Source organism: Chiroxiphia lanceolata, chromosome 12 (assembly GCF_009829145.1).
Source record: "Chiroxiphia lanceolata isolate bChiLan1 chromosome 12, bChiLan1.pri, whole genome shotgun sequence".
Taxonomy (NCBI): domain Eukaryota; kingdom Metazoa; phylum Chordata; class Aves; order Passeriformes; family Pipridae; genus Chiroxiphia; species Chiroxiphia lanceolata.
The window spans coordinates 8,106,106-8,122,521 of record NC_045648.1 but is presented as its reverse complement, the minus strand read 5'-3'; the positions used below and the strand labels follow the sequence as shown (position 1 = coordinate 8,122,521).

The 16,416-nt window shown below is 42.7% G+C and overlaps 1 protein-coding gene across 2 annotated transcripts in view; it reads right to left on the bottom strand.

Annotated features, from left to right (window-relative positions):
• Positions 1–808: 808 nt before the first annotated feature.
• The window catches only part of ABHD2 (abhydrolase domain containing 2, acylglycerol lipase), a 38,714-nt gene continuing 23,106 nt past the window's right edge, over positions 809–16,416 (bottom strand). For both annotated transcript variants that reach the window (XM_032700121.1, XM_032700122.1), the window contains exons 6-11: positions 14,631–14,814; positions 10,970–11,062; positions 9,243–9,353; positions 7,959–8,028; positions 7,117–7,201; positions 809–6,246 (exon numbers count right to left, since the gene is read on the bottom strand). In XM_032700121.1, coding sequence (XP_032556012.1) covers positions 6,050–6,246; positions 7,117–7,201; positions 7,959–8,028; positions 9,243–9,353; positions 10,970–11,062; positions 14,631–14,814 — 740 coding nt within the window. In that variant the 3' untranslated portion in view covers positions 809–6,049. The remainder of the gene's footprint in view (positions 6,247–7,116; positions 7,202–7,958; positions 8,029–9,242; positions 9,354–10,969; positions 11,063–14,630; positions 14,815–16,416) is intronic.

Here is a 16,416-nt window from a genome sequence, read left to right as displayed (position 1 = left end):
GACAGAAGCACCACACTGCTGCCTCTGGGACTTGGACAGTGACAGATTTTGTGAGGTCCCTGTGGCTGCTCACCACTGCTGGGACAGATTGTCAGCCAGTAGCTTGTTTTGACAGGGAGACAGAACAGCAGAGCAAACAGAGCAGGGAGCAGTGACTCTGACCAAGCCAGGAAGCAGGTTTAAAGCAGAACTAACAGCTAAATCTCAATGGCCAGTAAACTAGAGATGAAGCCCAAAACAATTCCCACAAAGTAATTCCCATTAGAGGGGAAGAGCAGCAACAGTCCTATCCCAACCTTGCTGCCCCAAGGACTCACAAGTCCAAGTTACCCTCCACCTCTATCTCACTTGGTCTGTAGATAATGAACCACACATCAGTGAGCTCTTAAGTGTCAGGTGAGTAGTGCTTTTGTATACTCTGGGCTCAAAGGTGTCACTGTCCAGGCAGGAGCTGCTGTTGTTTTTTCTGCCAGCAGTTGAAAGGTTAGGAAATCCACTCCCTGTCAGGCAGGGTAAAATAACAGATGTTCTCCACTGGCAAAAATAACCCTTCTTCACTATTTTCAGGGCAGGCATGCAGTTTAAGCTGATGCCATGCCCCTTCTCCACCAGAATGGCAAAGACCCCTTCTTGTCCAGAAGACAAAAGGCAACTGGAAAAGCTCGAGCAGCACTAGTACTTGCATTATGTGCTGCAAGGGAGAAAGGGGGAGAAGATAAAAGTCACCCCTCCAGCCACCTCCCCACACTGGGCCTCAGGGAAGACTGAGAGCCTCTGCCAACATATATAACTTCGCACACAGTCACTCGATGTAGCACTGACTTCAATAAGTCCTTTATTTTTAAATAAAGAAATCCCACCAAATCAAAGATAACAAAATTACATTTTGTTTTGCAGTGACTTCCATTTTACACCACACAAGAACAAAAATTAATGAAAAAAAATCAAAGACATTGTTTTATATATATTTATATATAATTTTAAAGGTAAACATCAGCAGATATAGAAAAATTGCATTGCTAGTTGCAAATCATCTCCCCTGAAGCTCTCAGCTCCAGAGAATTTGACTCAGAACATGGCAGCAGGGAGGGTGTCTCAATATACAAGTTTCTTCAGGGCAGCATTTAGAGATGGTTGCAGAATATAATTTTGCCAAATTGAAAATGTTTTTGTAGTCAACTGCTCACCAAGAACATTAGAAGTCACTCTGCCTGTTCTAATACAGCTGCACAAGCAAAACAAGAGCACAGGTCTCCTCTTCCCAAGCTCTTCACACACCTCTTTGGCCTGGAAGTTTCAGAGAAAAGAGATTATGCTTTCTCAAGAACATCTAGTGATCTGTCACTAGGAATTATGGTCAAGCTGTCACATAACATGAGAAAATATGCTTCTTTGGAAATCTGTTGACCTGGGCTAAGCAGTAGGGTTTGGTTGTATCGAATACCAATGGGTTTTGTTTGGCTTTTTGTTTATTTTAAAGACTTCCCAGTTGGCAGGAGCCATGAGAAGGGTCAACATCCCCGCAGAACTATAGTGGAGATTCTAGAAGAAAGTTCTGTGTCTCATCTCTAGTCATGAAAGAGCTTTGACTACAATGCAATGTCATTTAGACAAAAGCAAAAAGGCTTTGTGCCACCTTGTACAGATGTTCAGGAGAACCCTAAAAACCCTTCCGCACCACAGCATGGAAAGCTGGCAAAGTCCAGGCCTGTGTAAAGCCTGCTCCCAGTGAGAAGAGGGTACAGTTACAGGGCTCCCCCATCTTGGGCTGGTGATGCTCTGAGGCAGTCTAAGCTTGGAGAAAACTCAAAGTCCTCACACCAAGAAGGGCTCTTTGCTTTTCACCTAGAAGCCATGAAGGAGACACTGCTTTGAGTCACTGTGGCTCTAGGACTTTCCCAATGAACAGACCCACCTAAGGAATAAGGACAAAAGGAGTATGGCTCAAGCCAGAAACAAGATGCTCTTTACAACAAATGACTTCTACATGCAGCAGAAGGCTCAAGCCTTCTCTGGTCTCATAAAAAAAAAAAAAATAAAAAAAAAAAATTGAAGAGTTTCAATAAGCTCCAGACAAGCACAGTATTTCCAGAAAAAGTTGGAAGCAATCCAGGTGACTAAACTGTTTGGCAATTAAATCCTGAAGAAGTTACTCTCTGCTCTTTCTTTTCAGATGTAGTCACTTAATATACCTCCAGCTATGCTGCTGGAGTGTTTAAATAGACACAAGAACTTTGGGATTGTAAGACAACAAATCACATACCAAGCAAAGCAAACCTTGCTTCTATGACTCAGTTCCAACTGCTAGAGGAGCAGAGAGCTGCAAATGATCCACTGCTTATATACATTGTTATTTTTTGCCTTCAAATAGACTGTAGCTAATTGTAGGCTGCCCACAAAGGTCCTTTAAGTCAGCACACACTTGTACAGTGTACATTAAGGATGTGCCTTGATACCTAGTGTCTAAAAATCTATTTACCAAAAAGCAAAGCCCCAAAAGCTCTGACAGAGCTGTTACTGAAGTCTCTAGATATGCTGATGTGAAGGGAGGAGGAGAAAAAGGGCAAGGCACCACGTGTCAAAGGGCTGTGGTCTAGGAACTTGTGCCAGACCCAGAACAGATGACACACAGATAGCTTGGCTAAATTCAGTACTGGAGTTAATAGTTCCCAATATTTTTACTAAATGCCCTCTCTTTGTAACCTGTATCTTCACAAACAGGAACTGCAGAAAAACACTCAGGAAAAAGACCATAGGGAAGTTCAAGTGTTTGCCTTTACAGTGCAACTACAGCACTGCCAGTCCCATCTGAAAACACCTCCGTTTAGAAGCTAACAAAGGTACCACTAAAAAGGTGGTTCAGTAAGAGCAAGCTTGAGCTTCTTACCTACCATGTTCAGATCTCTCCAGAAAAATGGCAAAGGTGATGGTTGGACCAGCCTAACCATCAAAGAATAATAATTCTGCAACCTGCTGACTGATCGAGAAGGTCCTTGGGGTTTATGTTCAAGTGCTACTTACATCCAGTGATGGGAAAGGTGTGTATACCATGAGACTACCTGTGGAGGAACTCTCCTAATGCTTTTTCTAATCCCAGTTTGAAACTAAGCAGAGCACACGTCAGATTTGTCGTGCTGTGATCTTGAACTGCTCTATCAGACCATACTGCCATGATCTACAGGTGCACACCACAGCAGCTTCATGTGTCTTGATGAGAGACGAAAGACAACCTCACCTTTAAGACTGAAAAATTCAGACTGCATTTAAGTTTGTGTTCACTGGGCAAATGAAGACCACCTGCCCACATAACAAGACTAGTACTGCCTTATTTTAGGAAGTAAGAGTATTTCAGAGGAGGACTGGCCAAAGTCCCATGTGTCTAGGGGCACTGGCACCAGATATCAGTTGTCAGTCATTGTTGGTAGCAAGATTTAATAGACAATTTTAAGGTCTTCAGATAATATGCTCTGCAGCTTAATTTTCTCCTCTCCCAGTTCCCCAAGATTTGACTGCTGCATGTATGACCACAAATCTTGCTTTGAAAGAAGCATGGAGTGGGCTGAGATAGAGAGAACAGGTTTTTTTCCACTGCTTCCACACACAGGCTTAATAAGCTGAACTTCAGGCTCCAGAAACCTTTGCATGAACAAGCCATGACAAAAGCTCTTCTTCCCCAAAGAGGCCAGAATCAGTCAAGTCACATACAAGCCATTTGAACAGTTTTAGATGCAAGTGCAAAAACAGGGCAAAGGAGCAAGACAGAGACCCATATTACTTCTTGAGAGTTTCAAGAAGTCCACAGCACTGGTACTTCTGAATTATGAAGGCTTGGATTGTGGGGCAGGAAGAAGTATTCCTCAGAAAGACCCTCTAACTTGAAAGAAAAATCTGTTTCATTAGACAAAGTTACAGCTCCTGCTGCTTTGAGAACTGCCCAGTTGCTCACCTCATTTTAGGAGACTGAGACACCTAAATTTATACTGTATCTATTTGATGTGTACAAGTGTTGTTTATACTCCACTTTGCTGAAGCGAGAAGATATTTAAGTCATAACCAATGAATATTGCATGAACACTACTTAAGCAAAAAACTGAAATGTCTTTTATGACATATTTTAGTGATGCAGTATGAATAAGAGGATAACAGAGACAAGATATCCATCAGCTAAGAATATCCTTGCTAACTGATGCCCTAAAATAGTTCTTAAGGAACAGCCACAACCATGGCCAAGTCTTGCTGTAGCTTTACTTGGTTTCATTTTTCTTTGAAGAAAAAAGGAAACCTGGATTTACTAACAAGGAGAATGTCCAGATATCCACAGTTCATTGTAACAGGCCAAGGTGTCTGGCCTAAGGCAAATTAAAGAAATTTCCTGATATGACAATGCACCTCTGCTACAATAGTTAATTATTGCTTTATTAAACCAAAACCCCACCTCTCCACCCTACTGAAGTTCAGGGACAGGGCAGTCCAGAAGGCTTGTTCCCCTGTATTACCAGACTGAAGTCCTGCTGCTTGTTTCACCCTTAAGTTATAAATTAAAGTGCCTGGAACACAGACCAAGGTTGAAGCAATAAAGTGCTGATGTGGAAATTCTGACAGAAAAAGAATTTCACTGACACTGTGATAAAGAAATCCTGAAGACGGATTAATGAAACTACAATATTGACAGAACAAACAGAAAAAAAGATCTTTTTTTTACCACAAAGTTTCAGTCTCCAGATTGTCTTAAGACAACTTTCCTTCCAGGAGATAGACTAGAGTCTTTAATAACCATCTTGGCACAGACCATAACAACCACTTGAAGGAAAAGCACAAGTGAGTAGGCATCTTTTCTGCAACCAGCTTTCACACCTCACTTTGCACATTAAAACTAGAAGAGGATGTCTGAGTGTGGAAAAGAAATTCAAGTGAGAGGCCAGTGTCTTACTGGAGCCAGTAATCCTACAGCATTATACAGCTATGGAAGTAGTCAGCCATGCAAAGATGTCATTTCAGTTGCACAGAGCTAGACACATCCTGCTCCCCATCAGCTGTAAGGTAAGTCATGTCTGAAAACCACTGGATGCTCTCAAAGCTAAGGGGAAGAATTTTGATACTATTTGCCATGACATAAGGTGAATAAATCTAAAGAGACACACCCCACCCCCCTGCCAATTAATCCCTAAGAGTACATAGCTCTCCACAAAATATTCTTTCAAACAGATCGATCTCACGGAAAAGTCCTGCAGATTCTTGATCATGGGTTTCCATTTGGAAGCCAGAGCCAGCCCTGGGTCAAACAAAGAATCCACTACTGAAAAGATGACTGCATTTAAAGAGAGGCAAAAATGACAAGGTGACTGATCAGGTCTTGAAGTGAGAAAATGTCTATACATAGAAACATTAACTGGCATTACCAGGCTGCAGCTCTTCTCTACTTGGAGTCCCAGTATAAAGCCACCCCAAACCACAGACAGCTGAAGCATAGAAAATTGAATATTCTTAAAGTGATTCACTTGTGCAAGTGCATTCCTAGGAACTACAAGGTTTCCCTTGAGATGGTGCAAAGTTGAAACTCCACTTGCAGTCAAGCATCTATTTTTCCAAGCCACATTGTAGTGGCTTACAGACCGAACATTCACTGGCTTGTGGCTTGGTACAGGTATTTTCCAGCACCAGAACAGGGGACAGAGCCATAGTTACCTGGACATTTAACTTAAACAAATGCTGCAGATCAACTTTTTGACCAGCAGGCGAAGAGATTTTGACATTTGAAACTTGTTATATTAAAGCAAGCAATCTTTAGCTCAGTAGCCCTGTAACAAGCCACAGTCAGCAACTTAATTCTTCAAGCAGAGGAGTAAGTTACAAACCCAAGTGACTATACACCCAAAAGTGCTCTGACCAGATGTTAATCTCTGCTTTAACTCCACTTCGGAAGAAAACATTGTGATCAAACCCCAGCCATAGGATATCAAGGAGAATGGAAACCTGAAGCAGCAGGTGAGGGAACAAGATGTTCCCAAAGGGGGAGATATATTGAAGTGATCCAGAGTCTTTGGGTCAATTACTCCTGGGCAGACATGGCCTGCTCTGCATCCGAGCAGTGAGGCTTTGTCTTCTCCCACTGGCAGATGGCATTGGCATACTGCACCACGAGCTTATCCATCCAGGTAAGAGGTTCTGGGAACAGTACAGACCCCTCAAAGAATCCCAGGTGGCCTCCATGAAGGGGCAGCACATGCATGACATTTTCTTTTTTCTCTGTAAAACAAAAGGAGACAAAGTTCCAGAAGGTTAACATCTTCGAGCTGGGAATGAAACCATCTTAAGTTGACAGCACAGGAAGGCTGCCCAAGAAATGCTGCTGGCCAGGCCCTTACAGCAATAGCTGTACTGCTCTAAGAATGCACAGTCTTTAACAAATGAACATCTTTAACTCACATCCACTGGAACTAGGACTGTTGCACCATGTCAAGCTGCACTAAGCTCTGACAGTGTATCAGCCATCTTGTTTCATTGATACTGAAAAAAACCCTGTGCTTGCTCCTGTGGATAGATTCTCTGCTCACAGCCTTCAATCAGGAAAAGAATGGAGCCTGCTTCCTTCCCTGCCCATCCACTATTTGTGTGATGAAGCAGCAGCAGCTCCCCCTTCTGAGCTAATACAGATAATTTTCCTTTTTCCTTGTCTGAAGATAGCTCAGCTCCTTTCAAGGGAGAGATCTCAGTCCAGTGCCAAGTGACACAGCCATTCACACACTCTCCCTCTTCCATCAAAGGGGGGTGTTTATCTGTGCTTCTTCCAGACTGTCACTAATACCCACCTTTCTATTAAATCCCAGTGAGGAATGAAGACATGAGGAATCATTTTTCCATCCAAGAATATAACCTGGATGTCACCTGCTGGCTATCAACAGAAGCCAAAACAGCAGAGTGGACTAAAGTTCTTCCCTGCTCAAGGTTAGCCTTGCTAGTTCTAGCAACTGGTGATTTAAAGAGGCTTAGCACATCTCCCACAGCATTACAGACATAAGGAGGAAGTCCGGATGCTTTGAGATGGTGAATCATGACGTGATAAGCAAGCTGCAGGTGCACAAATATGCACAGCTGGAGGAGACTGCTTCAACATACCTGAAAGAGCTCTTGGAATTGATAGAAGACTCTCATGGACAAGAGGGTCATCAGCAGCATTAACCAACAGAAGAGGAACATAGATCTGGCATAAAAGGAAAAAAAAACAAAAGTAAGGGTTTGATATTTGAATGTCAATCTACCAACTGCAAAAGTATCTTCATTTAATTCAATTAAGACCACTTATTGCAGAGTTAATTCATTGTTTCCCCCAGCTCAGTTGTAAGAAAGAGGCCGGGGTGTATCAGAGCAAACACAGATCAAGTCCCCATTCTCAGAATTCAAATAGCTACACCCTTTTTTTCCTCTGCTTTGCACATCAGTGCATCTAGTGCCAGCTCTGTTATGGACACCTTGGTTAAACTCCAGGAAACTCCCTTGGAACATCTCCATCCTTTGGTTCAGTAGAAAAAGGAAGAATTAATCCCAGTTCCACTTCTGCATAACTCTGCTCTACTAAGCATCTGCCTGCCAGATAGTGTCTCAAGTCTCTTCCACAGCATCTAGTAAACCTTTCTTCCTGGAAACTGCAGGCTCTATGCCACCACCCATTTCCCACCTTGTCATGATGCACTCAGAGCAGCTCAGCTGAACACACGGCTTTATCCAGATCACTTGGGTGCTACTACCTGCCAGAATTATAACCTGGTTAGAGCTCAGAGCATTTACCCCCAGTATTAGAGGTAGCAAGAACTGAAATCCCATTCCAATATACTGTGCCTGATTATTTCTGAAAATCCTAGCTAAGACAGCTGTGTCAGGTATCAACAACAGAAGCCACAGAGTATTTTCTCTCCAGTAGGAAAATGAACGTACAAGAGCAGTCTATTGCAAGAGCTTACCGTGTGCAAGTACTGCAGGCAACTTTCCTTTTCATAGTATTCCTTCAGTGAGCTGTAGCCATGGAACTTCCTGAAATAGAGCAGATTGTCATTGCAATCATCTGCTTCTAGTACCCATGTGACTGTTACTTTCAAGTGAGGACATATACGCAGAAACAGGAATGATGCCTCAATTTTCAAAGAACTTAATACCCAGTGTCTTTGCAAAACCCACCTCTGGTATTACATGCCTTTATGTTTTCTGTGCTTATTCAAACATTGTGAGTTAAAAATGCAAGTTGAAAACTAGCAGGCTTCAGGGCATTTCTTTTAGAGTATCCCACTTCCCTTAACTGTACATGTAGAAGAAAGAAAAAGTTATGATCTTGTTCATCTTTTCCTGAAAGCCTTTTCAAATACAACCTCACCACAGCTTATGAAGCTCAAACATACTTGATAAGCCCCTCAGAATTCAGTAAACCTATACTCACGTGCCTTGTTTTTATCTAAGAGACAACATAGCTGGTATGTTGGGCCAAACAAGTAGGGAGATTTCCCTCTCAGGGAATAGCTTTTTTTTTTTAATAAACAGCCAACAATATTCCAAGTTTGCCAGAAGTGTTATAGCTGAGAGCTATATATAAGTTTACAGCTTCATTTTGGAAAGGTGCATTGCCTGACACAGAACATGCTGTGGTATGGACACTGCCACTTAAGGTGCTGTGGTGTTGTTAAGAACACAGGCAATAACAGGCTACTGCTTAATAAAGCAGAGAACTTAATTTAGGTGTTAGTATGACAACTAAGTTGTATTATTTCAACCAACCCTCATGGGTATTGAGAAGGCAGCAGTGTTTTTTGAGGAGAAGGTTCTTTACAAGATTCAAACAGAGCTAAGGAAATCCATGAGCTGTTCTGAGATGCTTTTCACATTCCACTGTTGTTTTTTTTTGTTTGTTTGGGTTTTTTTGCTGTTTTTGTTGTTGTTTGGGGTTTTTTTTGTTTGTTTGTTTGTTTTTTGCTAGAGCTCCCCAGCAGAGCAAGTTATTCCTACATTATTAAAGGCTGCAGGTTCAGGTGTTACTGATAAACATCTCCTAGATTATTTTAATGAAGCTGTGACTGTCAATAGTAAGGTTTTTCCTGCTAAGTTTTCTTCAGTGTGGAGGTAAGTAAGAATTTGAAGTTGAGTTCACTGTATATCAGCAGATTCCTACAGGCACAGCAAGGGGCATGCAAGAGCAACATTGGGAAGAGTAGGTACTTTCAGAATTCTACAGAGGAGCAGAGAATTGTCCCTCATACCTCATCACATTATCATCAATCTGCATCAGGGATGTTGCTGTATAGAGCCTGCTCAGATCAGCATCTGACAGGCTTTGTGGCTTCTTCATGTTATCTCCAAAAAGAACTTGCCTGAAAGAGTAACATCAAGAATTACATCCAGACAACAAAAGGGCAGAAGGACCTGTTTCAAGGACAAGTGAGTCTGCCAAATCTGACAAGACTAGAAGTGGGCTACATATACATGAGGCTTTCTTGGGAACCAGAACAGCATATTTGTCTACTTCCCACTGCAGCATGACATAACAGAAACCCCAGCAGCTTCCTCAGAGAAAAATGTTGTCCTGATATACTGAAAAACTGCACGATGGGGCCCCTAAAAACAATCTTCCCAGAACAGAGAGCACTAAAGGTATTTGGAATAGAGGCTGCATATTAGAGGGAGGGTTCTTTGGCTTCAGACCAATCCTGTGCATGGTTTGGGTGAGAGCAGTCCTGGGCACAGCATCTCCTCCACCATCTGGTCCTAAAGCCCCCCAGCACAGACATCAGCCTAGCTCACACAACAGAAATTACTTGGGGCATTACCTTAGCAGAAAGCTATTTACTATGGACACTTGTCATAACTAATTATTGCCCCCAAGAGAGAATGTTTCTTTACCAGAACAAACTTCTCCCCAAACAAACAGAAAAACAAGACACAAGTTGGAAAGGGATTTTTACTCCCTTTCAGAGGCAGCTGCAGTGCAGAGCTAGGTTTGATTTGGGGGAGCTGCCTAGGAGCACAAGCGATCATGGAAAAAGTTTACTTAACATACTTGCCTTCAAGCCAGCACTGGCTTTTTCTGGGTTACAAATTTAAGTACCTTTTAATGGGAGCTTACCTAACTTCAGATGTCAAATTTGGTCAAGTTGTCTAAATATTTGTAAATCTGGAATGAATTATGTGGATCATCCTACATCAGCTGCCCTAACTTCTACAAGTGTTTCATACTGCACAAGAGTGTAAACAAAGAACCAAAAGTTTGAAGTGACACATGCTCTTAATTCAGTGGATCTTAGATATTCCTCTCCTTTTCTCTCCAGTCAGGCATGGATGAGGTACTTTCTTGCCCTAGAAAGTACCACCCAGAGAACTTCTAGTGAGGGAAAACAACAACATTGAGTATGTCATCTGTTTAGTACACACATTCCTTTGTTATGTGAGAGACACGGATCGCAACAGCAGCACTTGCACTCCAGGAACAGCAACATTAAGTATTTTGCTGGCTACAGGCTCTTTCTAGAGGAACAGCTAGAAGCCAGAGCTACAGGTTTGACTATTTGCTTATTTGATAAGCAGCAGCTCCATACAGTAGATCTTGAAGGTTAGTCCTACCTCAGGTAGGTGGCAGAACAAGAGGCTCCTTGAATAGGGAATTCTTTGGCTAGAAGTGAAACAGATGCAGAATACTCGACTTTGAAGTCTAATTGCAATGTTTTCCTGTGCATGTCTTGTTTATTCATTGACCAAGTTTTCAGAGAAGACAGAAGGACAACAAAGCCTTTCTTCCAACAAGAGGACCAAAGCTTACTTGTACATTTTACAGTACACTAATGAGGTTGACACAGGCTCCCCTTCTCTGTTGGTTCATCTAAAGACCAACCAAAGAACTTTCAGGAGTCCTATTTTAAAGGACTGGGAAAACAAATCCAGTATAGCAATTGACCCAATCAATACCATCAGTGTAAATGATGCACTGCAGTACCTGTGAGAAAGGATGATCTTTTTCATATTGTCTGCCATGAGGAAGTTATAAAATCTTCTACAATGATCCCACTGCATGAAGGTTTCCTGTGCCCTAGAAAAAAAACCACAGTGCAGAACAAACAAAGCTGTTAATGGAGATCTTGAAAGATTAGATTAATACACTTTTAACATCTCATGGCAGCTTGGAGGCTATGTAAACAAACCTCAAGGCCTTCCCTGCCACAGCTTAACCTTTTCCAGGAAATGACTTCCACTTTGATGAAGTTTGTTAGTATCAGAAAACAGATCTGCAGTCTCATCTTGCACAACAAAATTAGAAGTTTTGATAAGAGCATTTAAGAGCCATCAATCAAGATCCAAAACACTGACAAAGTATCCCCTTGCAGAAGTTGAACGTAATTTACATAATAGCACTACCAAGGAAAGGGCCAAAACCCATTGCTGAACAGTGTTGCCTATTGTGCATATTGCTCTGCAGAGGAAATAATTTGTGCAGATGTTTCCAATATGTACAGACACAGCTTCATTGGCAAGAACTGTAAGAATAAATACTAGATGCAGCTGCAAGTATCATCTGAATTGTCTTTACCTTTTCTCAAAGCAGAATAGCACTTCACAGCTTATCTGTTGTTCAAACAGAATTAAAGCCATCCAGAGTTCTGTGAGCTCTGCCAGATACCAGCACTCCTTTGCTATGCAGGGTCATGGGCAGGTTAGAGCTTTAGTCTTTGCAGGGTTTGCTGTTACTGAGGAAACACACTATCATTTACCCAGCGACTGGAAGAATGCTGGGAGCAGTTTCAGCTACTGAAGCACTTTACCACTTAAACATTAACATACTATAAGAACTGCAGCAGATTTAGCATGACCTCCCAAGCCATAACCAGCAAATCCCCTATCAGAGCAAGAGCAAGCTGTTCTCTTGTAGTTAGCAATGCCTGAGCATGGAATTTCTTTTAAAAAAAAAAACAAACAAAAAATCAAAAAAACAATCCACCAAACCTTCCAAAATCTTTTTGTTTAGCCAGACTATACTTACCACATTTATGCCAGGGAAGGGGAATGAAGGAAGACAGGACAATGCACATTTCTTTCCTCACAAAACATTTTCCAAACCTACTAAGTTATTACAAGATGTTTGATGTTAAAGCTACTACATTTCCCTGCAGCTCTTGTGGTGTACAGCAGTACTCCCAATATGAAGAGCTTGTAAGCATTGAAAAAAAAAAACCAACAAAAACAAACAAAAAACCCAAACCCACACACAGGTAGCTTCCCATATTTTGAGGACTGCCCAGGTTTTAAAGCTGAGGTCTCTCCCCACAGCCTGTAGCTATGGAGATGATGCATTCCACAAGATCAAGAAGCAGAATCAAGCCTGTGCAGGCAGAGATTAAGGAATAAGGAGACCTGTCCCTGTTTAGCCTCAGGGAACACATTCCCCAGATTCTGTTAATTCATTAAACTAAGAGTCTCATTCTTCTGGCAAATCCTAGTATTGCTCTTGCTCTGGAAATGCTTTCCTATTAGAGATCCCTTGCTCACCACCATTTTTTTCCTTCATTTCCTAAAGTTATTTGGGAGATAAAGGCTGGACAAATCAATATTAAAAAATTGAATCGTAAACTAACTAGTCACATCTACCAGGGTAATCCACTTCCATGTAGCCCAGAAGGCTGAAGCCAGTTATTTTAATCTACCAGACCAAGCCTAGGAAGGCTAAGGCTTTAATCATTTACACAGAGGTGCTTTGTACCTCCTTCCCTCCCACTTCTACAGCCAGGGCACAAGGCCTTCCCTCTCCTGTCTCCTGCTCAGTACATGTTGCTTTCCCCTAATTCTTCAGCTAATTAGCACTTAAAGCAGCAGCAGATACTAGGTAGGAAGACAAGACCTGAAAAGACTTCCTGCTGGCTAACCAGTATTAGAGAGCAGATGTTTTGTGACAGGAGGTTTGCTAGGAAATGTTTACCCAGCAGGTGGAGGCAAGAGCTCAGTAATCCACACAACCCACCCAATACTTGCATTAAACTCAGAGAAAAAAAAAACCAGTTGTCTTTCCACACAAATATCCAAGTGGAGTATTGTTAATCAGGTTGTCCTTGCCCTGCAAGCATAACAGCATTACTCTAAACATCATTTTGGAGACCAGAAATACGGTATTGCATAATTGAACAAGATGAACCAAGTGGACCTCAGCCAGATGTTATTCCTGCAAACCCTGTCCGATGGCTGCAATTAAGGAGCTGGCTTGAAAAGGATGTTGTGTACTCTATGCCAGAACCCCAGGACAGCTAAGAACATTTTACTTGAAACAAAGCAGAACAGCTGTTCCTGCAGCATCTGTTCAGATTTTAAGGGTGTGAACTAGCAGCAGATTATATCTGTTTTAGCAGTAGTCACATCTGACCTCAAAAGGGACTAGGTATGCTGGAATATTACATGTATATCAAACTTTTACTCTCATCTTAATGTTTCCAGAAAAGCTTTTTATTTTTACCTCTAAGAGCCTAATTCATAAAAGGCATCTTCAGACTGCTGAATATCAAACTGGTCCCTATACAGGCAGAGCATCAGCAGCATTGAGAGTTCCAGCTACCCTGACTGGGCTGTGAGCTTCCATAGCAAGCTCCCCACAGGTCTGCCATAGTTTTCACCATTTTTATCAGTCCAAAGTATCATGAACCAAATACCTGAGTCTCAACAGCCCCTCTTGCCTTGTAAATAATCTCATGGCTCAAAAATTGCAGTTAAATTACTGTAAAGTCAGATACATCTTAGTAGTTGTCCAAGTGTACAGAAAGTAAAAACTGAAAACAGCTGCTTAGCCAGTTACACTGGCTTCATTAACTGTGCATACATGGAGTAAAAAAGCACATTAGTTGAGGCACCAGTTTTCAAGCAGCAGCACTGTGCCTGGACCCTCCATCGGTACAGGCAAGTGGAGCCACCACAGCTCCTGAAGTGTCACAGCCTTGGCTTCCATGGTGGGGGGGGAGACATCTTAAAATTTTCAGCACACTCCAGGGCTATAAGCTTTCTCCTCCCCAGCTTCCCACTTCTAGAACAGCTGCAAGTGTCCCTCCATCTCATCAGCCCACAGCACTGTTTCAGTGACACACACTACGAGGGCAGCATGGACTGACAGTCTGTGTGCTGTGCCTCTTTCCAGTCTCCCCGGGTTAAGAGCCTCCAGATGGAACTAAACACTGAAGCCAAACAAGCTATTAGGAACCACGGGATACTTTTCAGAGTGATAAGACAGTGTAAACTATTGCTTACAAGTCTGGCATCAGCTCAGCAGCTGGTCACACTGCCCAGCCTGCCTGCTTAATTACACCAGGACGGGGAATGCCTCCTCTAGGGACACTGTAGCAATGAGACAGCATCACAAGCACAGCCCAGAAGCTGTCAGCATGCACCTGGCCAGGTACGAAAAACCTGTCTGCGTTGCTGACAAGAAGCTTAACTCTTTCCAATCAACAAAGCTTTAGCTGCTCCTTCAGGAGGGTGGTATCCTGCACACTGCAGTCTGTCACGCCAGGTCAATACAAGAGAAACAACTGTCTTCACTTTGGCCTTCCACATATACCCTGGCAAGGATCTGCCCCCACCTGCACTCCCAGAAGAGACCAGCATGGAGAAGCCTCCAGACCCACCTCAGTGCACTGTACCCCTGGCACACGCTGACACAGCACAGGACTCGCTCCTGGTTGGCCTGGCTCTCTCCCAGGTATTTGCACACTATGTTTCCACCCAGGCTGAAGCCCACAACAACCAGCTGGGTCTGAGGGTAGGTCTTCTTGATGTAATTCACCATGGCACCAAATTCCCAAGTGCAACCTAAAAAAAAAAAACAAAAAAAACCGAAGTTTAAGATTCATCTTCTTACATACTTAAATTCCCGCATGAAGCTTCAGTTGCGTGCTTTGAGTTCAGCTTCTTACCCTTTCTGACTTTTCAATAGCCTTAAGGTTTTAAGAGCTCTGATTCACACATGTGTTCATACATCTGTTAAAGTCCTGTGGAGCTTAGCTCATGCTCAGTTCTGAGAGAGTGCCAAAATAAGATGAAATTTATGCGCTTAAAAATCACGGGAAAAGCTGATGTGACAATCGAAACTCTTCTAAAACAGCCTAAAATGCAGAGTCCAGCAACTCCAGGCTTGACATTACAGTGGAAGAGTACCATACCTCATTACTTTCCTGAGGCAGTTTGCCACTTCTGAAGTGGGCTATCTGGAAAGCAGTTCACTCCTTTGCTTTTCGCAAGACTGTCACGGGTCCCCAAATCCCTACTGATGTTGGAAAGGGATGTGGCTTGTCAGGAAGAACTCTCAGCAGACTCTTGCAGAGCCTGATTAAGCAGGATTCCCTCTGGAATCAGGGGGAAGGGTTTCAGCAGACACAGACAGCCCTTTGCTACCACCAAAGAGGTAAAGATACTGCAGCTTTCTAAAGGACACATGGGTATCCCCGTATCAAGGGAAGAGTTAAGTGTCTCTATATAGATCTATTCTGCTCTCAGCAAGCACCCATTTGGATCCCACAGGCTGCTGGGACCAAGGGGCCCAGTTTCTGGCATCCTCCAATTGTTTGACAGACATGAAGGCACCTGCAACATTTGAGCACCTTCAACTATTTCGCCTGCCTTTGAGTATGGGAAAAGGAAATATGGAGAAGCTGCTAAACTGATGGCATTAGTACACTGGTATCAACTATCTATGCACATTGTTAACTTCCTCATTGGATTAAGACTGCAAACCACAGAAGGCATCACATGAAAAACAGAAATAAAACTCCAGATGTTTCTTGCTGTTTAGAGTCAGAAATTCAGCTCTACCCTGTGGAATTTGTCCAGGATAAATCCTGAGAGTTGGGATTCTACCCTGTACCAACCCAGCTGTAGCATCCTTGCTAGACATCACTCTGGCTTTATCTACCCCTAGAGCAGACTCTGAACACCAGGGTTTGTATTTGTTTCAGTGGAACAGTAAGCTCCTGGCTGAGCAATCTAGCAGGGCTTGGGCACTCCCTTGTGAACAGTCTTAACGAGCAATTTTCCTCAAGTTGACAAAAGCTGCCTTCCTCTGGTTTCCTCTGGAAGAAGCCAGCAGTCAAAACACTTTAGTGGTTGACCTTCATGATTTCAGGGCAGCTCAGAAATGCAAAGCTAGAATAGCAACAGGTCAAGCTTGATGTAGTGGCTGGGATTCAGCGAATCCCAAATTTAGGCTGGAGGATTCAGTGAATCCCATATTTAGGCTACTTGCTCCTCAATAAATATGCCTGGAATACAGCAAAGCTAGAAGGACACTCTGTTATTTGGGTTGGAGGCAGAGTAAAGCCTGCTCATGGTCTTGCTAGTACTTTATTTAACATGCAACTCTGCCAAGTGATTTACTCCGTTACTCAAAGGAAGTGCTATGCATTCCTTGCCTTTTCC